At 40.3% G+C, this 24,914-nt stretch overlaps 4 protein-coding genes across 5 annotated transcripts in view; 1 reads left to right on the plus strand and 3 right to left on the minus strand.

Moving 5' to 3' along the window:
• gabrb2 (gamma-aminobutyric acid type A receptor beta2 subunit) overlaps positions 1–10,885 on the minus strand; it is a 36,495-nt gene extending 25,610 nt beyond the window's left edge. The window contains exons 1-3 of one of the 2 annotated variants that reach the window (XM_011480281.3): positions 10,724–10,885; positions 10,533–10,633; positions 10,112–10,179 (exon numbers count right to left, since the gene is read on the minus strand). In XM_011480281.3, the coding sequence (XP_011478583.1) occupies positions 10,112–10,179; positions 10,533–10,633; positions 10,724–10,797 (243 nt within the window). In that variant the 5' untranslated portion in view covers positions 10,798–10,885. The remainder of the gene's footprint in view (positions 1–10,111; positions 10,180–10,532; positions 10,634–10,723) is intronic. The other variant, XM_004073334.4, reaches the window with a different exon arrangement.
• Positions 10,886–11,024: 139 nt separating this feature from the next.
• Positions 11,025–17,846, minus strand: LOC101161166 (gamma-aminobutyric acid receptor subunit alpha-6). The gene is made up of 10 exons (XM_004073492.4): positions 17,665–17,846; positions 17,480–17,586; positions 17,312–17,379; positions 16,749–16,969; positions 16,589–16,671; positions 16,353–16,496; positions 15,510–15,662; positions 15,153–15,403; positions 12,647–12,891; positions 11,025–11,740 (listed from the first exon to the last, which is right to left on the minus strand). The coding sequence occupies exons 1-10, from the start codon at positions 17,709–17,711 to the stop codon at positions 11,725–11,727; spliced, it is 1,335 nt and encodes a 444-aa protein (XP_004073540.1). The 5' UTR covers positions 17,712–17,846; the 3' UTR covers positions 11,025–11,724.
• A 925-nt stretch (positions 17,847–18,771) lies between these two features.
• nudcd2 (NudC domain containing 2) lies at positions 18,772–20,763 on the plus strand. Its single transcript, XM_004073337.4, has 4 exons — positions 18,772–19,165; positions 19,715–19,763; positions 19,862–20,013; positions 20,292–20,763. Exons 1-4 carry the CDS (start codon positions 18,977–18,979, stop codon positions 20,373–20,375), a joined length of 474 nt encoding a protein of 157 aa, XP_004073385.1. The 5' UTR covers positions 18,772–18,976; the 3' UTR covers positions 20,376–20,763.
• ccng1 (cyclin G1) lies at positions 20,652–24,675 on the minus strand. The gene is made up of 6 exons (XM_004073336.3): positions 24,539–24,675; positions 23,409–23,672; positions 23,070–23,323; positions 22,915–22,993; positions 21,828–21,938; positions 20,652–21,726 (listed from the first exon to the last, which is right to left on the minus strand). The coding sequence occupies exons 2-6, from the start codon at positions 23,670–23,672 to the stop codon at positions 21,535–21,537; spliced, it is 900 nt and encodes a 299-aa protein (XP_004073384.1). The 5' UTR covers positions 24,539–24,675; the 3' UTR covers positions 20,652–21,534.
• Positions 24,676–24,914: the final 239 nt, after the last annotated feature.

Here is a 24,914-nt window from a genome sequence, read left to right on the forward strand (position 1 = left end):
ATCCAAAAAAAATCCAACTTAAAAAAACCTTGTTTTAGAGTTCACTGAACTACAAACATATAAAACAAAAAACTAGGATAGTGCTGTGGCTTCATGATGCAACAAGTTAAATCTGGCAATTTTAAAATTTAAAGACAACATATCTTCTTGTTGCAGCAAACATAATTCATATCTCTCCATCCCCTGAACATTACTTGTTAAATATCAGTACTGTAGGGGCAATTCGAGTCAAAACTGAGTTTAAATATCATGAAAGCAATGTGCATTTTGCTAAAGGTAGCTTAATTATCACATTTAATTTCCTCTTTTAAGGTGCTGTATTAAGTGTCACCATCGGGAGCTATAAAGCTGTGTCTGTAAAAGGAGAAAAACGTGTCAAGATGTAATTTTTTATATGAAAATTAGAAAAGTGCCCACATTTCGCGTTTTCCAGAAACATATCAGTTCATGTCTATTAGAAAATACAAGAATTGAATGTAAATTAGTAGGAAAAAAATGTTTTTTTCAGAGCAGTAGGAGGCAACTACAATAGTTTGTTATTTACAGTTTTGTTCAAAGCGATCAATAGATGAGGAAATCTGTGTCCAGTTATCCTGACACTGCCAATTGTCATAATATGATCAAACATTTTTTGACAGTAGACACAAAGTGATGGACGCTAAATATTTATGATTTAGTCACATGCACCTGTATGGGTCAGCCCCTATATGGGTGCCATAGGTTTTTGGGTTGTTCACGCCTGTGGAAGGTTATGGCAAAGTGCGGCCACATCTTAGGGGAAACACATTGGACATCATTAAAATGTAAGATTGACGCACATGTGCTAAGTGTTTCGTGAAGTAATGTTAAGGATCATGTAAATAAATGGAAAATGTGAGCACGAGTGATGCTGTTTTACAGTTTCCTTATGCTGCACCCCAGTAATTAGTGGAATGCAAGTACTGGCTCCTTACAGCAAAAATGCTGTATGCAAAGGGTGTGCAGGTTAGTGTCCTTACAACACCAGGATGCCCACAAAAACTATGCTCTCTATCTAATTTCAGCAATTCTAAGAGCCAGGCTGCAAGCACAGAGCTTGCAACTGAAGCGCACTTATCACTTGAACATTACTAATGGGTGCCTTGCTCAGTGTGCAGGGTTCAGGGAGGCAGAAAATTTGAAAAATCCTTATGACGTTTCTGCATCTCACCTACTTCACCCTTATATGTTGTTTAAGGGTTTGCTACCACCAACTGCTACACAAGATAATGTGTATGAACATGTGGACCACCTGTGTGCCCCGTAGTTGTGACCAGGGCATTATTCGATGAAAAAAGGACACCCTCTGTATCAAATGAATGAGAAACTAAAAGCATCAAAGGCATGGACCACTTAACTTTTAAGCCTCCTAACTGAGTGTAAAGAAACGTGTTTATGCTTAATTTGGGGTACATGAAGCTGATTTATCATAAACAACAGTTTGTTAATTAATTTGTCTTCAAATGACTAATTGGTTAAGTAACTAATGATGTCAGCACCACTAAGGATGCACAGCAGGAGAAGCAGCACAGGTGTTATTAAATCTATGAAGCCTGTTCGAGCATCCCACTTAGCAATGACAGAGTGACAGTGAGCCAGGATTTTTGATTTCAATAATGCATTTTCCACTTTCAAATACAACCTGGTGCGTTTGCTGAGCTTGTGGTATTATTTTTTTGTGTGTTTGCAGTGGTCTGTCGTGCAAGTTTGGGGGTTTAGGAGTTAAGATATGCAGAGAAAACACCTGGGCCTTCAAGCTGCCTTCTGTCTGAGCTGCACAATCGCTGCATAATTATGGCCTCACAGATGGTGCCTCTTTCTTTGGATTCGGGATCAATTGAACGAGTTTTCACAGGAAGCTGCAAAGAATCTGACTGCACAGCAAGAGAATAGAATCTGTGTTGCGATGGGAAAATGCTGGGGGGTAAAAAGGCACGGCAACTGTGTTATTTTTGAACAAACAGAGCAGATACAACGCAGATAACTGATGCTCCAGTGCGATAGCCTGGATAGATTTTTCTCCAAGCCTGAAATAAATGTCCAATTAACAAAAAATGTATACCCATTTCTTGAAACATGGTAGCAAAGGAAAAAAATTTGAAGCTGAAATAATGTATTGTAAAGTGACCTTGAGTCTCCTTGTCACAATTGGAAACTCAGTTATCATGGCACGAAAGGAGAGTTTACGGCCAAAAAAAAAGACAAAATGCAATAAAGAAAGATGGAAACAAGGCCTGACTAATTTAAAAAAAGGAAAATAAATGAACAAAAAAACAATCCCAGGCTCTCCGTGACAGCGCCCTGCCGCACATAACCTCATAATAAGAACCTGACTGTGACAAGAACTACATTTGACTTCCCTGTGCAATCTGTCAGACTGCAGTTGTTACAAGTCCTCCATTACAACTACATCAGCTGTTGTGAGTGACACTGGAGAGCGGCCCACAGATGCACCTAACACCGACTTGACTGCTGGGTTGGTACATTCAGATTCACCTCAGCTTTTAAAAGAAATATATATAAAAATATTTGCAGGTAATTAACAAGTGTTCCTTTCCAAAGTTACCGTATTTTCCACACTATAAAGCACACCGCCTTAAAAAATTTTTTTTAAAAACGACGTCTTGATCTGGAGCGCCTTATTTATGGATTAATTCTGGATGTGTTTACGGATGTCGAAGCGATTTTGAGAGGTACATGGCACTCTGTCAAAATGTTCGGTTAGGTAATATTGCTAACACAGCTAATGCGTAGCGGTATCTGACTTTCATTTTTTCCATTGTACTAAAAAAGGTTTGGAGTCAGCGTAGTCACAGTAGTGTTTGTTTTAGTGCCATCGGTCTGTGTAAACTGTGGCTGAGTTTAGGACTGGCTTTCGGGAAACCAGGGTTAGTTTTCCAGGGGCCAATGAGCTTCAACCAATGTGGGTCCTTAGACAAGGGTTCATGCTACTGCCTAACCACGTAGCCACAAGGGGCCCCAACTCTGGGTCTCCCTGTAACTTTGGAAACTGAATGCTTGATGGGATGTGTCGAAAAGTGAACAAGTCTTTTTTTTTAACGTGTTGCAAACAAGGCTGAGAGTCGCCAACATGAAAAGAGATTGTGCTAGCGTATTACAAACAACTTCTGGAGTTAATAAGGTTAATAATAGTTAAGTTAATAATAGTTAAAGTCTGACTGACAGAGTGATCTTTTGTCTCGCTTGATGCGCCTTGTAGCTTGGTGCACCCTATATATGACATAATTTGAAAAACAGACCATTCACGGCACGCTTTTTAATCAGGTGCACCCTGTAGTGCAGAAAATACAATAAACTAGAGACACTGACATTTTTTATTGTAGAATTGTTGCCATTTGGAATGTTGTATAAAGGGGAATTGACCAGTGACTGTTTTTGTACAATTGCCCAACTATAGTGAGCTCAAAGATTACTACACAGGGATGAAAAATAAACTTCAACATGCAAACAAGAATATTTGTTTTGAACCAAAACAACTACTTTACATGCTCATTTTTTATTTGTGTAAAGCGACACTTCCCAGCTCTGTTTTTTTTAACAGTGTAGCCCTCAAGGTAAAAAAAGGGAAATTCATTAACACAATCATGAGTCCTAAATTTCAAGTCCAGTCCCAAATTTGCCATCAAAATGAAGTCTCTCATTGGCAATCTAAGCAAAACTTCCATTCAAGTCACTAATATAGCTCACCCTCTGGAGAAGTTAACAATTGTTTAAGGTCTTAAGGTCAGGTCTTCCTGCACCATGCACAGGAAGAAACACAAAAAAGAACAGAAGCCAGCTGGAAAAAGAAACAAAAAAATAAAAAAATACACAATCTGTTTGTATGTGAGTATACAGGATTACTTTTTCTATGTTTCGTTGGAGGGGAACCCTCCAGGAAGGTTTAAAGAACTAATCCATAAAGTGCTGCTCTGCACTCTTGCCTTCCCGTGAGGCTGCAGACATTTCCCATCCTGCCAACACGTGCCCTACTGCCCAGCAGCTGCACAAAAGAACTCGCTGACAATAACAAGCACTGTGGTTGCAAAATAGTCTGGTTTTTTTTTATCTCAAATGTCTGCACACATGATCGGAAATCTGGAATGTTAAACGTACCCAAACGTGAATAAACAGAATTCTTAAGCAAAATCTCCCAGCCTGGATGCTGCAATGCTAAGAAGAGGCAGATCAGCAAATTTGATTGCAGACACGGGTTTCATGTCAAGCATCAAGGGTCAGGGGAGCAGTTGGTGTTCTCTCAATGAGTTGTTAGCCATTTGTAACCCGAGGGAGGTGACAGCATGGCTGCTTTTATGACGCTCTTTCCAATGGGCTGTTTTTCAGCTGGTTAGCTTCGATGGACAAAATGCCTGACAGAATCATTAAGGGAGGCACCGACACATTAAAAGGCTTCTGGTGGAACTGACTGACTTTAGCCCACATTAAAAATGTTTAGCTCTTTTGGTTCCCTCTCACAGTCATTGTTGAGGAGAACAGTAAATGCAAATAATCACAACAAAACAAAAATACTGTATTCTCTGCACTATAAGGTGCACTTCAAATCCTTAATTTTTTTTTCTAAAAACAACTGTGTGCCTTATAATCCGAAGCATCCTAAATATGGATTAATTCTGGTTGTGTTTACTGATGTTGAAGCGATTTTAAGAGGTAGACGGTGCTCTGTCGAAATGTCAGTCTGGGTTTTTTTTACGAGTTGGAAACAAACATGTTCGATTTGGGCTGTCAGCTAGCAGGGGAGCGTGTAAACAAAGGGATGATGGGAAATCAGGGCAGGGGTAATCCACGCCAACAGTCTCCCCTTCAACTCAGAGGCGGATTTCTTATGAAAACCTGTCGCTCTGCAGAAATTATGTCCTAAAACGACACAGATTTTTCGATTTTGACTGACAAGAGAATAATCATGATTATGGGAATGCTTTCAAAATAGATCAAAAGATGATCAGAGAGGGACTTTAATACATCTTATAGTTCGGTTCACCTTAAACTTGACAAAAGTAAAAAATAAAATAAAAACAGTCATTGATCTTGCAGAATTCGGTGTGCCCTAAAGTGAAGAAAATATGGTACCTTAGTTTTTGAAAAATAAAACCTTCTTAACATCTTAACAGAGCAGATTTTAAATCCATCATTTGAACACTTTCCACCCATAAAAAACAACAACAGAGGGCTCACCATGCGTAACAAAAACTTACAGGATTAAGTGATGTTCTTTTTCTGTAATTTTATTTCTGGCTTATGAATCTTTTACTGCGTGCTTCCACTCAGCCTAACTAAAGACGGTGGTCTGAAAAGACCTGCACTCCTGTCTTGGGCTTTTAGGAAAGCTCAGTAGAGCAGAGTAGAGCCAAACAAAAACCTGTAATGAATAAAGAAGAGACAGAAATGTCTTAAATATTAAGGAGGTGTGAATTTATCCATGTAAAACACATCTGTGCATTTGCTACTAAAAAAATGCATTAGTGCAAGTTTTCAGAAATTTTAAACATTTTTATATGCAAGTTGTGCTTGTTTCTTCTGAGAGCAAGTTGGTGTTTGGGTGTAAAGAAAATGTCTTTAAAAGGCCATATTCATATTTAAAACATTCTGGATATGGGCCCAAAAGGAACTAAAAATAATAATTACATCACAAACATGTCATCTGCAGAAGCGAAACGTTTGTTTTTTGCACCTTCAAAGTTGAAATCCCTTTTGTTTGGCATCTATTTTTCCTGTGATCTCTGAATCTGCTGGGAAAAAAAGATGCTGTTGTCATGGAAACACTCAGTAAAAATAACTCGTGCTTATTTACCAGGAGCTGAAAATAAAATGGAACAGGATCATTTTGGACAAACACCATCAAAATGGTTGCTAATTCGCCTCGACTGCGTCCCTGACACGGGAGCGCCGTGGCGGCGGGGCTTGTCCTTCTCTCCCCTTCGGTCTCCAGCTGCCGTTATCTGATGGCCGGATCCTCTTACTCACCGAGAGAAACCAGTGCTTGTCAGGATAATGATCTTAATAAAAGAAACACTCACGCCCCACTAATTCTTCCATCTCAGAAGCCATCACAGCTGGTTTGTTTAAATCTTTTAATTCAAGGCCAGCTAATTAACATTGGAAGAGCTGTATTACAGTGCAGTTCTTAACAACCATCAACCTCAGGTATTTTACATGTAATTAACAAGCACGAGAAAGAAAAGATGGAAAATACTCATTTAGCTCTTTCCTTATTCCTGCCCTGCAGTTCCTATTGCAGCTCCACTCAGTATGGACTGCATGCAAAAGACATTAGACCTACTCCAATGAAAATTACGTTTTTGGTGTTTTGAACATGTACTTGTGTGTATTTTTTTTCTCATGATGGAGGACATATATGAATAAAATTATGCTAAAAATAGAACTTTTGAGTATTTCTTTATTCAAATCGTCGTGAATCAGGGGCAGATGAAGAAAAATGCTGTTGGAAAAAGCTTGTAGCAGTGACGTAGAAGCTCCAAATGGCAGGACACAAGCTTTCTTCTCCGTTCTGATGCATTCACTTGCAGACATAATCATCATGCATGATCATCATTAAAAGACCTCTGGGAACGGTTTTACGATAGACCAAATGATGATCAGAGTGGGACTTTAAGCAGTGGTGTATTTTTGACACAGTCACTATTTAATCAGCTGCAAGAAAGAAAAAAAAAGACCATTTTCAACACGTAACCAAACTCTGGATGTACTGCTGGGTAAAGGAAGTCTGCAGAGTGAGATCTTGATGTTTACCAGACAAAGATGAACTGGCTAAGTGAGAATCCCAGCCATTATATCATGTCTGTGTTTTGCACTAACCCCCATGAGTCAGCAAAGCCCACCCAGTGAGGACGTGTGGTCACACCTCGGACTCATGAGGACACCCCCCTACCCCTCTCCTCCTCAGAATAGCACATTTGTAATTGCATGCAGGCGAGGCGCTGACTGACCTGCACATTTTCATGGCCCAACAACATGGCTGACCTTTGAGCCACAGCGGGCCGACGTGGTACAAAAACACAAAGAAAAAAACAAAAAACCTGTCACACAACGCTGGAGAAGAGGCAGCACTGATCCTCTGCAGCTGCCGTAGCCTTCATGTCAACAGAGATGCCACAAAAGCTTGACTTTGCTGAAACTGAAACAGAGTTCACTCTTCACCAAAGGCAATGTTGTCTTTAATTAGAGGAGCGAGCATCTGTCTACAAACCCGGCCCTGCACACCACCATGATGTCAATCCTGCTCACACACATACCGGTACATTCGGGCCCACTCCTTTTCTTTCCACTTTATAAAGCAGACTCCTCCATCTTTTATCAGCTTCTGTCTTCATTCTCTATGAACTGTGCAGGTTATTAGAAGATGGCTTTAGAAACTAAAGAAACTGCTCTGAATAAAACTGTAATTTGGTTAATTCCATTCTAGATAAGTGACCAAGAAACAAAAGATTTTTTTTTTTACCAAATTAGTATTATAACCAAATTTCTTTCATTTTTAAATAATAATTCTGAGGAATAAATATATGAACAATTCATCACATTCATCTTTCAGGTTTCTGTATTAAAAATTATTTTATTTTATTTTTCTATCCTGCACGCACTCTCTTAAAAAGTAAATAAGTTCATAAGTAAAACAAAATAGCAAGATTTTTTTGTATCCATTAAGTAACAAATAAAGATAAGTGACAATTTTTCAAAGAAAAAAAAAAAAAATTTGGCACAAAATTATGATCAACATATTGTTTAATACAAGCTTTTTCTATTTAGCAGGAGGTTATTTGCCTTACTATAAGTTTTTGTCCAACATACCAGTAATTAAAAAGTGTAAAATAAGATAATGTATTATCTAATGTCGTTTTTATTTATTTATTTTTTTTTAAAGGCTAGTAGGCCTGATAGGAGTTTGGTTAAAGTTACACTGTAGATCTCATTCATTTGAAAACCTTTCAAGCATCATATTCACCCCAAGACAAATTTTCTTCTAGGTTTTTTTAAAGTTAATTTACCATTTTTTTCACATAGCAGCGTTTTCACATCGCAGCATTTAGCAACAGCCAAAAATTATAAATAAAAAACAGAAAAAAATAATAAAATATATAATTTAAAAATTAGAGAAAACTTTTTTTTTATAAATTTGACCATATGGATCCTACAGAGTTAAAACTATAAAATAACATAAAAATCAAATAGGATAAATTCCATTATTAAAACTTTTCCACTGTTCGATAGTATGACCAACAATCCTTAGTTAAATCTCCTCCACAGATGCGGCTGTATAATATTAAAGGTTAATTTAATTTTTTTTAAAGTGATAACTTTAACCTTAACCACTATTCCAATACTGCCATCTATCACCTTCACTAGTTTCATCCTCGTGTCTCCAAGTTGTTTCCCCCTTCATCACTTGTAAAGGAGCTGCCCCTGATGAGGAGGATCAAAGCCGTGCCACGCCGACCACAGGTCACCGGCTTCCTCCTCCTGATCTGATGCTATTGATTTCTCTGGGATCAGCTTCTCTCATCCTCTGTTGGGCCAGAAGATGGTTGGACATGCGGAAAAGAGGGGTACCGACTTGTTATGTGAGGCACAGAGGTTGCAAACATGTGGAACACAAACAACCAGGTTTGTTTTTTTAATCATACCCTTCCCCACACACACTTTTTATTCTGAAGGTGTTATATCAGAGTGAATCCTGTGAATCTGGCAGGGAGAGCTATTCTGAGCAATAAGAAAGATGAAAGCTCTCCCACAGCCATAAGGAGCTCCGTGACGTCAGTCGCCATTTACTGTTTGAGCACAGTTTTGTGTTTTTTGCAGACACACACAGATGTAAGAAGCGGAGGGGGGGGGGTCTCTTTTTTTCCACATGAATGCTTGCTTAGTTCTTCAGGATAACCCTTTTGAGCATGGCGGAGGTGGATTACATGGCTGCTGAGCCCAGAGTCACAGCCAGGAATCTGGTCAAAGTGGTGGGTAGAAAGGATGGAGACAGGAAAGAAGGAAGGAAAAAAGGGAAGAGTCTATATTTCAGCTTGACAACCCACCCTGCTCAAATCTCTCATGCCATCCTGGCAACATCCACCACCCAAAAACAATTTCAAATAATTATGCTCTAGAAAATTTGGCCACTCAAACTGTTATTTAATGCACAAACAAAATCCAAAATGATATGGATTGAATGAAAAGGACAGAAAAAGCACCCCCTTCAGTTCTTGGTAAACTTGTTTTTCACGCTCTTACATAACAGCTCAAAAAGAGGCTGGCTTGTAACTGATACTCTTCCCCCCTCTCCAGAAAAAATGCCTCATATTTTCTGAATTCGACCAAATGAATGTCACCAATTGGACTAATGGGGGGGGGGGGGGCGCCATAGCAGACTGTGGAATCATCATTATGGATGGTGAGGACATCATCAAATGGACGTTTATGCAACATTGGTGAAAAGAAGTAATGAAATATCAGACATTTATCAGGCTAAAAACAAATCGCTTACGTCATCTGACCAGTAGGAGGAAGCTGGTTTGCGTAGAGGGTGATGATGTGATTGGGCGCTGAGTTAAAGGGGCCAAGTGATGCTGGCTTGGAGGAAGAAGAATTTTCTGTTTGCTTTGTAGTGACGACGTTTGCTACGTGAATAAAATTACTCCACCTTGTTTTGGGGAAGTACCCCCCCCCCCCATTCCTTTTTTTTTTTTTTGCTCACTCGCACTCACACGTGCACGCGCGCGGACACAAGCCTCGTGCGCTCAGCCGCCGCTGTGCGTCCGATTGCGCCAGTGACTGTGTGTTTTGCATTCAAATGCAGCAACACGCCAGTAGGGAAGGGGGGGGGGGGGGGTGCGGCGCCTGGGTAAGGGGAATTGCGGTGATCTGTGTTATTTATTTATTTTTGAGGAGGGGGCGGGGGGGGGGGATCATGCTCTTGAGTGCTGTCACCGTCACCAAGGCGATAAAAGTTGCTCACCTTGTGGGGTGTGTGGCTACAACTATACTGCAACAAGCTATGCCTGGTAACCAAAGGGGGGGGGGGGGGGGGGGGGGAAACACTAAGACGAACGACAGTTGGAGATGCACCTACCATGTTGACCTCAGACACCATGTCGATGCTGGAGATGTCTATGTTCATCCCCACCGCCACCGGCGCACCTGTGGGAGGAGAGGACGCATTAACGCCAAGCATCCTGCCAACCGTGGCAATCCACCAAAATCCCGTGACGCGCGCGCAGGTTCCCTCTCTGCGCCTCCATCACCTAAATTAGCCTCGAATGATGTTAATTTCATTTACTTTAACGCAATGGACTAATCAAACATTGATGAGCGGTGTATCGATCACCCCTCATCAAATGATGCACGCTCATCATTTCTCTTAATTGGTGGCGCCCATTTGACTGTGAAGGGATCATTATGGAAATTAAAGACGATTTTGCGATTCATTAAACATGTATCGCACGTTGGGAGGGCGTGAAAACATGACACTCCGCTTCCCATCCGCTCGTTACCTCCGAAATCCGGCCTGAGCCGAATGTCGTATCCTTTCATCAGCCTGTCCACCGTCTCTTTTACCAGAGGCATGTTGCTCGGATCTTTAATATCCTTTACGCTGGAAACAAAAATAAAAAAAGACAGATAAAAATGAGAGGTTTGACGTCCAAAAGGATGCTGCAGTGGTCACACAGAAATGGTCGCATACCTTTGAGCCGAGGCGAAAGTCAGCATAAATAAAAAAGTAAAAATCCAAAGATGCTTTTTCCCGATCCTCCCCATGGCAACCGTGTTAGAGGCGGCTTCTGGATGCAAGTGAGGAGCGCGCACATCCAACTTACTCCAGAGCGCCGGAGTCAATGATGGGCGCATGCGTACAGGCAGCCCCAGATCAAAGAGTAGAGAGCGATGATGGTGGAAGAGCGGTTTCCATTGCAGAGGAAAATATTAAAGAGACAAGTGGATGTCCTTAAGAAGAAAAATATATTCAAGAAAGAGGAAAAATAAAATGGTTTGGAGTGTTTTTATTGAGTCATTGGAACATGCCAGACAGTTTTCCCATTTCTAAATCCAAGGTCAAACAGTTGGAATATTGAGGTTGAAATGATCAAGTTAATGTTTTCTGTTTTTGTGCTGTAAAGTTGATACAAGGCAAAACACAAATGTCTTTTCACAGAAAACAACTGAATGTGCCAATAATAATTATGGATATCTTTTCAATGTGTTTCCTGATAATCAGAGACTGCAAAGCAGCAGCAGCAGCATGGCAAGGCAGAAAGGTGGGATGGAAGAGAGCCTCACAATTCCTTTTCTCAGCTTTGAGCATATATTTGAAGCAGTAAAGAGGGATAGGAGCCTTCTCTAAACTGGCTTTGATCTTGAAGATGTGCTTCTGCAGAGAGGGCAGGCTTCTAAAAGCATTGGTTCAACGTTGCATCACCGCCAGTTAACGCCATCACAGATTATATCATGCCGGCTCTTTTTGATGCGTTACATGGTTTGTGTCTCTGTGTGACGTCCGGTTGCGTTGTGGGGTTCAAAAGTGACCGGGGTGTTTTGTGCAGATGTGCAGCGAGGAGAACAAACGAGTTTGTGATTCAGTTCTTCTGTCAGATGGGGAGGGGCGGGGGGGGGGGGGGGGGTACGTGAATCCTGCGAGCTGGCTTTTGCAGAGGTGGAAGATCTTTCAATCTCCATGTCCTCTCAGTCTTAAGGATCCATGTCCCTGCAGGACCAGAACAAAACAGAGCAGATAATGTGAGCAGAAGCTTCTCTATTTCCACATTCAGAAATGCTCTATCTCTGCAGTGCTGCACAGCCAAGCCTGCTCCTGTGCTCCACATCACCTCAGCCTTGAAAAAAAGCTGAATCCAAGAGGCAAAATATAAAATGGTACAGATGTGCTGCAGCTGCACTCATGATCTGTGTTCTCTCTTTTTATCCTGCACAATGCTACAACCAAAAATTAAAAAAAATAAAAATACAAAAAAAACAGACACACACAAAATGGATTAACAAGACACACATTGAGCAGTTTTGCACTTCTCTGTCTTACGTAAAAGATCTCTTTTTCTCCCTCTAGAGATCTTTTTGCTCTTATCTCCCCTTTTTCTTCTTGGACATGAAACTCTGCGCTCTTTAAGTGGCACTCTCATACGTAGAAAAGTTATGAGTCATTACTTTGTGCAGATTACTGGTATGTGCAAATTCATCGTTGGTTGTCAATTTTTCTCTGAAGATAAAAAGATTTTTTTTTTAAAGGAAACGTTTTTGCAGGAAAATCTTGGGTGATGGAGGGGAAAGGTGGATTCTTTCGGACTCAATATACCAACCAAACACCCACTTTTCTCTAATTTTAATCTCTGATAATTAAAGTCAAAGTACTAGCATGAGAGAACCCAACAAACCACCTAACTCTGGGTTTTTTCTCTTCGCCTACAACTCCTTTGGCTTTTGCAGCAAATTAAGGATGTCTTTCCTGCTTTGAAAAAAGTCAGAAAATTGTTCTTGAGAAACTGCATTAAGTTTGTGGTTTAAGTTGTAATGCTAATTTAAACTATTGTCATCTTAATTTTTAGGATAGACTTTAAGAAATGATGTCTTGCATCCTGATGTTGGCTGGAATTCTTACCTGGCTCTCTCCATGGTGTCTTTGGCCAGATAAATATACCAATAGACCAGGTTGAAGAGGGCAAAGGTCAAAGGGAAGAGGATGCGAGCATATGAGTCAATGCGGCTGGTCCCGGCCAGCTGCGGTATCTGAGGAAAAGCTGAACCCTGTTGAAGGAAAATCGGAGTTGGCGGGATTTCTCCCGGCTCACTGCAGCTCACTGAATGGTTTCTCCTCTTCAGGCCTTCCTGAAAGCTGCTGTCCGACTAGGAAAAAAACAGCAAGAAAAAAAGGAGTCATGCTTCAAGACAAAAATACACAAAATAGGACAAAATTTGGGGATAACTGTAGTTTTTGTCTATATGATTTTTTGCAGGTTTTTTTTAAATCATACACCACAATTTAGAGATTATTGTTCTTCATTCCTCATTGGAGCTATTTTTAAACATTGATCTATGAGTTCTGCATGTGAGACAGATCCCAGGAGGGACTCTGTAGTGGCTTAGACATTAACGATTTTCAAATTCAAAAAATGAATAAATTAATTTTATGAATAATTCTTGTGGCATTTTCCTGATGGTGGAGGACATAGAAAAGAAAATTAAGCTTAAAATTGCATTTCTGAGTTTTTCTTTATTCAATTGGTTGTGATTCAGGGGTAGATGAAAAAAAAAATGTAGTTTGACGAAAGCCTGCATTAGTTATGTAGAAAATACGATGAGGGGCACAAACTCCCTGCTCTGCACCATTCTGATGCATCCACCTGAAGACAAATAGATCCACGTATGTCTTTGTTTTCCTCGTCTGATCTGGCATCTGGATCAAAACTGTGAGGCTGGACAGTTGAGAGCGCGTAAACAGAAGGATGACGGGAAGTGGGGCTGGCTAACTCTGGTCTAACAGTCTCGTCCACAACTCAGAGGTGAATTTTTGATGAACTTGGCTGCCCTGCAGAAACTACAGTGGTATGAAAAAGTTTGGGCACCCCTGATAATTTCCAAGATTTTTCTTCATTGGTTGTTCGGATCATCAATTTCAGTTAAATATATCATATAGCAGATGAACACAGTGATATTTGAGAAGTGAAAGGAAGTTTATTGGATTTAAAGAAACTGTGCAATAATTACTTAAACAAAAATAGGCAGGTGCATAAATTTGGGCACCCCTGTTATTTTATTGATTTTACTACCTTTAGCAATAATTCTTGGAACACAAAATTTGTATTATAAGCTCATTAACCCTTGACCTACATACACACGTGAAGCCAATCATGAGAAGAGGTATTTAAGGTGGCCAAGAGCAAGTTTTTCTCCTCTTTGCATCTTCTCTGAAGAATGTCAACATGGGAACCTCAAAACAGCTGTCAGATCACCTGAAAACCAAGATTGTTCAACAACACAGTTTAGGTGAAGGATCCAAAAAGCTTGCTAAGAGATTTCAGCTGTCAATTTCCACTGTGAGGAATATAGTGAGAAAATGGAAGACCGCAGGCACAGTTCAAGCAAAGGCCCGGAGTGGCCGGCCCAGAAGAATCTCAGATAGGCAGAGGCGAAGGATGGTGAGAACAATCAAACTCAACCCACAGACCAGCTCCAAAGACCTACAACGTGATCACTGTGCATCGTTAAACCACTCAAGCACATCGCACAAGGAGATGCTGTATGGAAGAGTAATGCGGAAGAAGCCTTTTTTGCGCACACGCCACAAACAGAGTCGCTATAGGTATGCTAAAGCACATTTGGATAAGCCAGCTTCATTTTGGAATAAGGTGCTGTGGACTGATGAAACTAAAATGGAGTTATTTGGACATAACAAGGGGCGGTATGCTTGGCGAACAAAGAACACAGCATTCCAAGACAAACACTTACTACCCACACGGTTCCATCATGCTTTGGGGCGTTGTGGCCAGTGCAGGTACTGGAAATCTTGTCAAAGTTGAAGGTCGCATGGATTCCAGTCAGTATCAGCAGATTCTAAAATCCCTGTGAACACTGTGTTCATCTGTTTCATCTGCTATATGATATATTTAACTGAAATTGATGATCCGAACAACCAATCGTTTATGAAGAAAAATCTTGAAAATTGTCAGGGGTGCCCAAACTTTCTCATACCACTGGATGTCCTAGAAAATGACACTGTATATTTTTAATTAAGGCTAAAAACAGCATTATCCCAATTAAAAGACCAGCTTTGAAAACAGATCAAAAGATGATTGGAGAGGGACTTTAAGTATTATTGCCAAGTTCTTACTTACCCAAGACATTCAGAACATAGTTTGATCTGTTGATGACCTCATCTAGTCCTGCTTTAGTCAGGTACTAAAGTCCCGGGCAGCCACACGGGTGAAAATGATTTTATTAAGCACTTTAAGGCCTTTACACTTTTGTGTAAGACTAACTATATTTTCTCCTTATACAACATGTATTTGCTTTTATTTTTTCATTTTACACATATGTTTTCATGTGAATATTCTGTGAATTTCCTGCTGTTCTTTTTTTTAATGATGATCATGTAGCCTTCATCTTACTGAAATCGTGTCATCATCCTCACTCCCAGTGGCGAGAACCTCCAGCCTGTCTTGTCTGGCTCTGTCCTTCATCAGACGGTTGGCCTGCAAGGTGGCGAAGTAGTTCACCGCTGCAAACTCCACCAGAGCCGACGCAACAAAGGCAAAGCACACGGCGATGAACCAGTCCATGGCCGTGGCATAGGAGACTTTGGGTAAGGACTGGCGAGCGCTGATGCTCAGAGTGGTCATGGTCAACACCGTGGTGATGCCTGAAGCAGAGCCAAGTCATTATGAATCCCACAAAGCATGGAGATTGTAATCTCACACTGATTAGCACACATTAATTGTTTAATGATGTTGGGAAAAGGGGCGTACCAGCAACTGTGCGCGCAGGAACGGACTCTTTGTTGATCCAAAAGGAGACTTGTGACAGGACAACCACCATTATTAAAGGAATGTAGGTCTGGATGAGGTAGTAGCCCAGCTTCCTCTGGAGGTGGAAATAGACCACCTGCACAGAGTACTGCCCTGCAGGATGAAAAATATGTCAGAAAATGCAACCCTGAAGGAAAGTCTGTCCTTTGAATAGTAAAAAAGAGCTGCTGATGGAAATGATGACATTAGATGGTGTTAACGAAGTTAGTCGGAAACCGATTATTGATTTCCTGATACATTTTTTTATCTTTTTTTTACCAGCATAATCCTGTTTGTATCTGTGGTTACTGTTACTTCCAGAGCTCTATAGATTTTTTTTACACATCTGTATCTTTTACATCCCCTATAAATATATCATGGTAATTTCGAGTTTCCAATAAACTTTACAGTTTTTCTTACTTAGCCATCAGTATACTTGAAGTTTTCCGACAGTTGTGTTCAGACCTGATCATGAATCAGATGAAGTTTTTAGATTTAATGAAGTTCCATTCTTCTACATTTGGTTCCTCCAAAAAACCTCCATCCCTAAAATTTGGTTTCAAAGTAGAGAACCAGGATTTAATTTTGTGTCTGTTTCCCCATTTTTTTCCAACACACTCCATCTTCCCCTGTCCTGTTTATTCAGGAACACCAGAAATGGCTGCATTTGCTGCTCATTTAAGGCAATCACTTAGTTCTGAGGGAAAAATATCCATAAACACATTAAGAAACAGTTTTGATAGCATTTGCGTGGCTCTTTTCATCTTGAAAAATGGTAACCCAGTTTGTTGTGATGAGGAATACCTGTGTTTAACTTGATCATTTCACTGGACAAAGTCTGCCCCACAAGGTCGTACTGCAGAAGACTCATGGACTCTTTGGGACATTCGACAGAAGCTGTCAGGCCTTTCCTCCAGGTGAAAATGATTTCACTGCTGGTGTATGCATCTAAAAATCAAAATGGTTTCAGAAGAAGATTGATCCCAAACAGCTTCCCTCAAAAAAAAAAGAAGGTTTCGGAAGAACTCCGCTTCACTCACAGCTTCCAAACCGGAGAGGACAGGCGTGACCGTCCATGGGGAAATCCATCAGCCTCATCGGACACTCTGCGCTGATTGTCAGTCTGAAAGCAAGAATTTGAAGAGGAAATCAGGGCAAATTTCTTAGTCAGATTCACAAACCAGCACCCCCTAAGATCACCTCATGGTGTAGAGGACAGTCCCGTTCTGCATGATACGGAAGAGCTTGTTGGGCGTGGTCATGTTGTGGGAAATGGACTTCTTGGAGTTTCTGAAAAACGTGTCAGGTGTCCAGATTTTGTCCACCATGCGATTATTCAAACGTAGGATTTCGGTGGGGCCTTCGAATTTCAGACGCTCGTCAACCCACATCTGACGGAAGAACATGTCCATGGTGTACTCCTGATTCAGGAATAAATGCAAAGCAGTTGTTTCCACATAAACTGAAACCATAAAATTGCAGCTTTAGAACGCACAACACCAGAGAGACATTTCAATTAGCCGAGAAAGACGAGGAGAGCTTCTGAGCAATGATGGATGCCACTCATCCTGCATAATTGTGAATCAATTTGTCCAGCCCTTTAACTGTCTGACATGTTGTCCTATTGATTTAGAGGCCTCAATAACAGAATTATGGGTCTGATCACAGAGATTAAGACTCATTAGATGTTCTTGTGGTAGATTGTCCATAAAATTATTCACAAAATCCTTTGCATCTCACATATATATATATTAATATCTTACCATCTTCACGTCTGAAACAGGTCCAAAGCTGGTGACAAAAATGTCTGTTTTCACCTCTGTGATGCCACCTACAACAATAACTTATTGTACATAAAAACGGTAGCAGTTTGCCTTAAATAATCCAGTGTATGCAGAGAGGAAGGATTGAGCGTTGAAGGTTTAAATTACCTCCAGAGCCAGGTCGTAACCTGTTGTCGTACCCATCCAGCAGTCTATCCAAAATACGAGTAATGTTGTCTGAAAATACTTTTTCTTCACCCCAGACATTACCTAGACTGCAAATTTAAGAAAATTAAAAAAAAAAAAAGAAATGACTAAAAATTAATGTTGAAGCAAAAGGAAGTGAACCTTACCTAATCCAGCAGATAAAAACAACCAGAGATAATGAGGCACCGGCCATGTTTGACAGCAGCTGTCAACTTTTCGGTCAACTTCCCAGCAATTTATGGCAAAACACCCCCTGAGATGTAAAAATCACATGGAGCCTGTTTCCATTTTGTGTCAGGTTACAGGGCTTAAGGACACAAGAGTCACTGAGGCAAGAGCGGTAATCTAATTAACAGATTAGCAAATCCCCTACATTTTTAGACAAACCATGGAACCACTTGGTTTCTACTGGAGATACGTTTAGTTTGTTAAAATAAAATAAAAAACTAAAACTACAGACAGACATCACAGAACAGGAAAAGCTCTTGTGTGCACATAAAAACAGGTGAATCTGTTGTCATGAGCACACATAAAGATTGAAAAGAGAAGGATCGAAAATCAATTGTTTGCATTTATTTTTAAATTGAATTTTTTTTGCACGTTGTTTTATCTTATCTCTTTATTTATTGCACACCCCAAAAAGAATATATGGATGGATGGAAAAAAGTTACTGAAAATATCTGTGATGTGGAGTTCACTTCAAATACAAAAGATAATTGCAAGCAGAATCTGCAAAGAGAAATTACATAAGATTTTAATGATATAATAATTTCAATGTTTTTTCTTTCTTGCAAATACAGGATTTTGAGTGAGTTGGAAGAATAAAAGAAATAGGAGAAAAACCGCGAAAAGGAATGAGTGCAGTCAATGGCGGCAGATGAGACAACTTTTTTTAAACAAACTTTATTAACAAAAGTTCTATCCATGATCCATACACAGGATCAGAAAAAAAGAGATTTCTAAAAAGTACTGTAGATGTTAAATAAAATTATGATCACAGAGCACATTTGAGTAAATCACAGCATAATGAAAACAGGGGAAAGTTCAATGTTTCACACTCCACATAAATTCCAAGTTTTTGTAGCTTTCAAATCATTTGAACTTTTTGAGAGGTTCACTGTGTTGTTTTTTTGTTTCAAAAATGAAAAGAGGTATAAAAAATGTAGATGAGACAGCTGTACGAATGAAAATGTGTATTCTGACTCCACGCCGCTAGGTGGCAGTATTGTCTGTCAATTGAGCATCAACAGATCTGTTTACATGTATGAGGAAGAATCGAGAAGTTTGATTGAGCAGTTCTAGCACATAACATCACCTGAAGATTTGCCGATGAAACACTGAAACGCCTGACCTGACCTACATCGCTGGCACTGAAATCATCACTGCCGTTTACGTTGAAAAACGTCGTGCTGCTACACGGTTAGCACAGGACAGTCAGGCGGGGACTGACACCGGAGCATGTCGGTGCACTTCGACGAGAGGAGCGGGGTGGTCCCCTGCAAGACACCGTGGGGCTGCTGGTACCAGACCATGGAGGAGGTCTTCATCGAAGTCGGGGTGCCCCATGGGACGTCTGCCAAGGAGGTCAGATGCCGTCTGGGAGCCAGAGACGTCGAGCTGCACGTCAAAGGGAAGGAAATAATCAAGGTAACCCGGTAAAGTATAGTTGTCTTCTTTAAATCATTGGTTAAATTGTAGATCATTTTTTGGTTCAACATCACAAACATTATTCCTTTTTAAATCAAAAGTACTTGCAGTACAGTTTTAAACTTCTACATACAAATAGTTCTTTTTTCTTTAATGGACACATTTTATGTAAGGCTAGTTTTGCAGGGCAATAAAATGATTTTAAAGTGATTTATATTTTAATTTTTGCTTTGTTTTCAGGAAAATAGCGTCAATCAACTCTAACCTCATTTATATTTGTGTAAAAAAGTCAGAAAGTGAAGTTGTCTGTTCTACAGATTGGCTTATACTGGCTAATCCTGAAAAGGAAAAGCTTTACAGTGTTTTAAAGCAGAGAAGTAACAAAACAATGACAGTTTAATCAAAAAGGACACTCGTGATGCAAATATAATTTTATATTGGCTGTCGATGGCTTTGTAAAGTCAATGCACATTTAAAAAATTAAAATTACATTTTACTCTGCTTCATTATTTTAACTTTTTTGTGTGGTTATTGTGAACTTTTTCCCAGGGAAAGTTGTTTGAAACAACCGTGTCAGACGAAGCTACATGGACGTTGGGTAAGTTGCACACCGTTTGGCGTCTTTTGCAGAAGTCTGTGTAGGTTAGCTTTGTGCTTCTCATTTATTTATTTTTTTTTTTTCCCCCTCCTCACCAGAGGACAAATGTCTCATTCGGATCATTCTGATGAAGACCAACAGGGAAGCAGGAAACTGCTGGTCTTCTCTTCTTGAGGGGGAGTACTGCGCAAATGCTTGGCTTCAGGATCAGATGCAAAGAAAACTCACTCTGGAGAGGTTTCAGCGGGAGGTCCGTTTATTTAGCTCTCCCAGAAAACCCTTACTGCTACAAGAGATTGGTTCAGTTTTCTCATATAGATTCGTACATTTAAGTCTGCAACTCCTTTTGAGGGAAATTAGAAAAAGCTATTTTCATGCAAATTAACAATTGGTCGTTTCCAGCATATTAAAAAAAGTTTTGGATGATTTTAAAATAATCAGACATGCAGGATGTTTGCTGATGTCTCAGCAGACATGTATGATTTTTCAGAAAATTTCACTTATATATTGCTTGTGTTTCTATTTCAGAATCCTGGCTTTGACTTCAGTGGAGCAGAGATCTCTGGGAATTTTACCAGTGGCGGTCCAGACTTTTCCAGTTTACAGAAGTGACACTTCATGTTTACAGAATCTGGTAGACAAAGTGCTACTTGGGATTTGAACCCACCCCAGTGAGCAGACGAGCAGAGAATCATCAGTTTGGTCGTTTTTACAAGGGTCGAGTGAGAGACTTATTTCAGAGCCTCCTTCTCTCAATTGTCTGGCACAATAGTTTCCTACGCCTGGTTAAGGTTTTACTCAACCGTTTTGAAGCCAGACTAAAGGAACTTCACTTTTGATTAAGATGAATTGTGTCAAGTGTGTCATCCAAGTAAAGATCCGTGCAAATACAGCTTTTCAATAAATCTTTATTGAAAGGTATGAGTTCTTGAGTTTATCAGATGGTATTCCATTGACCACTTTAAACTTGGAACAATTTGATATCACTAGCTCAGCCAAACAATAAAAGAAACTCAACAGAAAAATGCATTTTGAATTCCAACCCACATTTCCACTGCAGCCACTTTTAAGTGTTCTCTGCATAAACAGAACTCAGTTCAATCTCATGGCTCCATGTCAAGATTCCAAAATCAATGAAAAGATCTCATCTGAACCGCTCCTCACAGTTCAGCTCTGGCAGGGACGTGATGGTCACTTCATTGCTATTTGCCAGAGCTCCTTTACCGCATCATAAGAAAAGAAAAAGAAAAAGGTCACCTTGGGTAGGAGTGTGCATTCAGGACAGTTTAACAACCTAGGGTGGGAGTTAAGGACTTTGGGTCCGATTTCTTGGTTCCATTTTTGCTGTTCACAAAATCCTTCTCCCTCCTCTTCCACATAGTGGACTGAGGACCTAGGCGGTTCTATACTTAGTAGCTTAAAACTAACAACCCATACCAGGAAACACCAAACACCCTGGTACGGATTCTCCCAAAACAGACTGTGCAATCAAGTTTAGAAGAAAGTAAAAACTTTGCAGGATGGCAGCACATCCACATTCCACACAAAGCACTACTCCTTGTTTCTGGGACAAAAGGAAAAATTCTCTTTTTTACTTTTCCTTCCAGAAATTCATCATCATTAATGAAGATCTGGAAGCAAAATAAGGAGGGGGTCATAAATGGGTGACCATAAACTGAAATGAGATCTAAATCAGAAAATAAAAGGTGTAATAGCAGAAGAGTTTTCACTTCCTTCTGTGTGTACGGTCACCCATCTATGGACCCCATCATTAACAAGCTGACTCTGGTATGGTGGGAAGATGGGCGATCTTGTAGTAGCTGTGCTTCAGCTGACGAGCGGTTCTCCCCGAGATGGTCCAGCGGAGTCTCAGACAGTGAGGCTTGAAGCACTTGGTGGTGGCATATTCAGCCAGACACTTTCTAACAAGCTCCCTCACACAAACCAGGTCTCCATCTCTTACCTGCAGAGGACAGAAACCATCAGAAATGTGTGCCATCTGTCCCTCAAACCACACTACTAGACTCTCAATGAACATTGCTGACATGAAGGGATGGGACTTACATTTAGCAGCTTCTGCAGACTTTTCACAGCCTCAGATATCTGGTCGATCTGTTCAGGGTCATGTTGATCCTGGGCCTCATAGCAAACTAGAGCCATTGCAAGCAAAGAAGGCTGAAAAGAAACAGCAAATCAAGGGGGATTTGGTTAAAACGAGCATGGACGACATATTTCCTTTTTAAGAAAATTCTAGTTATTTCCAGAAGTCCATCCCTGAAAAAGGGATGACAAATTGAACCTGGAGCCAAGTTCAAATAAATTTAATCAGCTCAAACTAAATGAAAGTTAGGTTTCCTAATTCTCTTTTTCCAAACACAAGCATCAGGTTGCATGTAAGAACAGTGTGTTTGACTGATCATGGCTAATCTTTTCAACCTTCTGCTGAACTCAAAGGTCTTGTCTGTTTTCGTCTGCACCATCACATTCTTTACACGTCTGCTTTTAAGAAGCCACTTTGACTGGGGGAGGGTACACCTTTGATAATCCTATGGAAACTATTCGAGGAGAAATAACTTCATGTTGTCTCTAACAACTCAGACTGAATCTATTAGCCTAACACATTTGTTTTGATAAGTGTTTCCTTTTCCAGATCAGTCACCTCAATAAAGAATTGTAAAAAACAGATTTCAAGTCCCCTCAACATAAATAAATCTGGAGTATTCACATGTGGGACTCTGTTCGTGACAGAGTCACGAACGAATGCCTTTGGAAGTTAACCAAACAGGAGCCAGTGGAGAATCAAATCAAAAGGAGAAAGTGGGGATGGCTCGAACACACGCTCCGAAAACCACAAAACAGTATCACTCGCCAAGCGCTAAAGTGGAACCCACAAGGCAAAAGAAATCCAGGACGGCCCAAAACAACATGGCAGAGAACAACGGCGGCGGAAGCCAAATCTCTTGGATTATCATGGGGCCAGTTAGAAACCGCGGCCCAGGACAGGAGAGGCTGGAGAGACCTAGTAGACGCCCTATGCCCCGACAGGGGTGAAGAGGATTAATGAATGATTCACATGTGGGGTACGAGGTACAGAATCATTTTTTTATCAGAACAGATGATCAAAATTTGTACACAGTTTCTCATGACATACCTTTATTTTGGAGAAAGCAAATGAGCAATGACAGGCTTTAAGCTGCGACTCCAGTCTCTCGATACTTAAGATCATTTTGCTGTTGACAAAAAGAGTGTTCAATGATAACATTCAAACTGGAAAAAAAAAAAAAACATATTTTAAGATTAAGTTACCCCTCAGAGTCAAGCTGCTCCTGGATATGACTGTGAATCAGTCGAAGAAAGTGGAGGGTTGTGGGGGCTTTCACCTTCCAGTATAATTTCTCCATGACGATCTTCTCCATCCTCATCATATCAGACACAGTGAAGCGATTCTGACTGATGCGGATGAGGTCATTTGCCAGAGGCACATTTTTCTCCTCCTCTGAGGACTTTATAGCGATGTAGAAGCAGCAAAGACCAACACAGGAGAGGTGCTTTGGCTGAATCTGAAATGGACATGAAGGGGAGGCGTGTCATTTTATTTAATTTGTAGAAATTCATGAAACAAGCCAGAACAGTTTCATTACAAACCTTCATTACAGAGAGAAATCGATCCAGCAGGCTCACAGCCAAGGAGAAGGTCTCTGCGCTAAAACCAAAGAACCTGGAAAGAGAGAGCAGGTCTTTCACCTCCAGCTCTCTGAGTTTTGCAGTCATCCTTAGGCCATTGTCCTGGGCACACTCAATGAGCCTCAATCCGCTCAGCTTTGGTTGGTATCTGGCCTCCAGATCTATCAGGGTCTTCAGCTGAGCTGCAGAGGACTGCACTCCAGCTCCCGTCACTGTATCAATCATCTGTAAAGAGCAGGAGAATGTTGATATTATTTGGAATAGGAAAATAAAAACCACATGCCAGGTTATCCAAATTTGGGGATTTTGAGTGAGCAATCTGATGATCTGCACACGGGACACAAAGTATAACATTGCATTGGTCTTTGGGTATTAACTTAATCAATTTACATGAAATGAGAAAGACACCCTTGAACCTGTGGATTACTGCACGCAACCTGCTTTATATGCCTAAAAACGTGTACAGCTTAGGAGAGAGCAAGCAGACCGAGTTTCTATATTGGTAAGTTATCAAGTAACACATTTGTTACAGCTGTCACCTATTTGAACTTTAGATGGGGGGATAACGCATGATTGGACACAATTACCACATATACTGGAGATAAATACAATTCAAACAGGTATCTGGAGTCATAATCAAAACGTTGTATTCCATTAAATACTTCGTAATATTGATAGATGGCTATTAGAACAGTAGGTAAATGGATCAGGCCATGTTGGGGCAGAACCCGCGACATGTCGGGACATGTTCCTGCCATAGACAACAACGCTTCGAGGAACACACACTAGTCCGTGGTGTCAACACATTTGTGAAAACTTTAATAAAGACTTTACCGAAAAACGGATATATGTGCTTCAAGCACTAGCTAGGCTATGAACTTTTTTTTTTTTACTGTATGGAAAGGAGAGTTAATCGAACTGCAGCTAGCTACTCAAGCTAACGCTAGCTACAACATATCTCAATTATAGTACTTTCTATGGATCAGTCACAACACAAAATGCTTCCTATTTTTAATTTTAGGTTGACTTCATTTAACCATAATTGTGACATGTAGTGAATGTTGTTACACAAATAAACGTGGTGCACCTACCTTGAAAGCGTGTTGTCTTTAATGATAAAAGTTATGATCCACTGGGTAATAAACACGGAGTTTTGTAGAAAAATAAAACTTAGCGTAAAAAAAATTTTTAAGCAGAGGTTGATTTCTGCCTATGCACACCCCCTACCCTTGGTTAAGGCGACGGGGAAAAGGACAGTTTAGGTAAATAAGAGTGCATAAGAAGCTAGGGTCTGAGCATGGGAGGATTTGATTGGCTAGCAGCTGAGTCTTCTATATTTTAATTGGATATTCACAAAAAGTCCCACCCCTTCACGAGGCAAATGACCAATCAGAAATGAGAGATATGGGCGTGTTAGAAGTGACTTGTTGAGGCTCAGAAGAATTTTTTATTTAAGATTTTGTAAAG

Source organism: Oryzias latipes, chromosome 10 (assembly GCF_002234675.1).
Source record: "Oryzias latipes chromosome 10, ASM223467v1".
NCBI classification, from domain to species: domain Eukaryota; kingdom Metazoa; phylum Chordata; class Actinopteri; order Beloniformes; family Adrianichthyidae; genus Oryzias; species Oryzias latipes.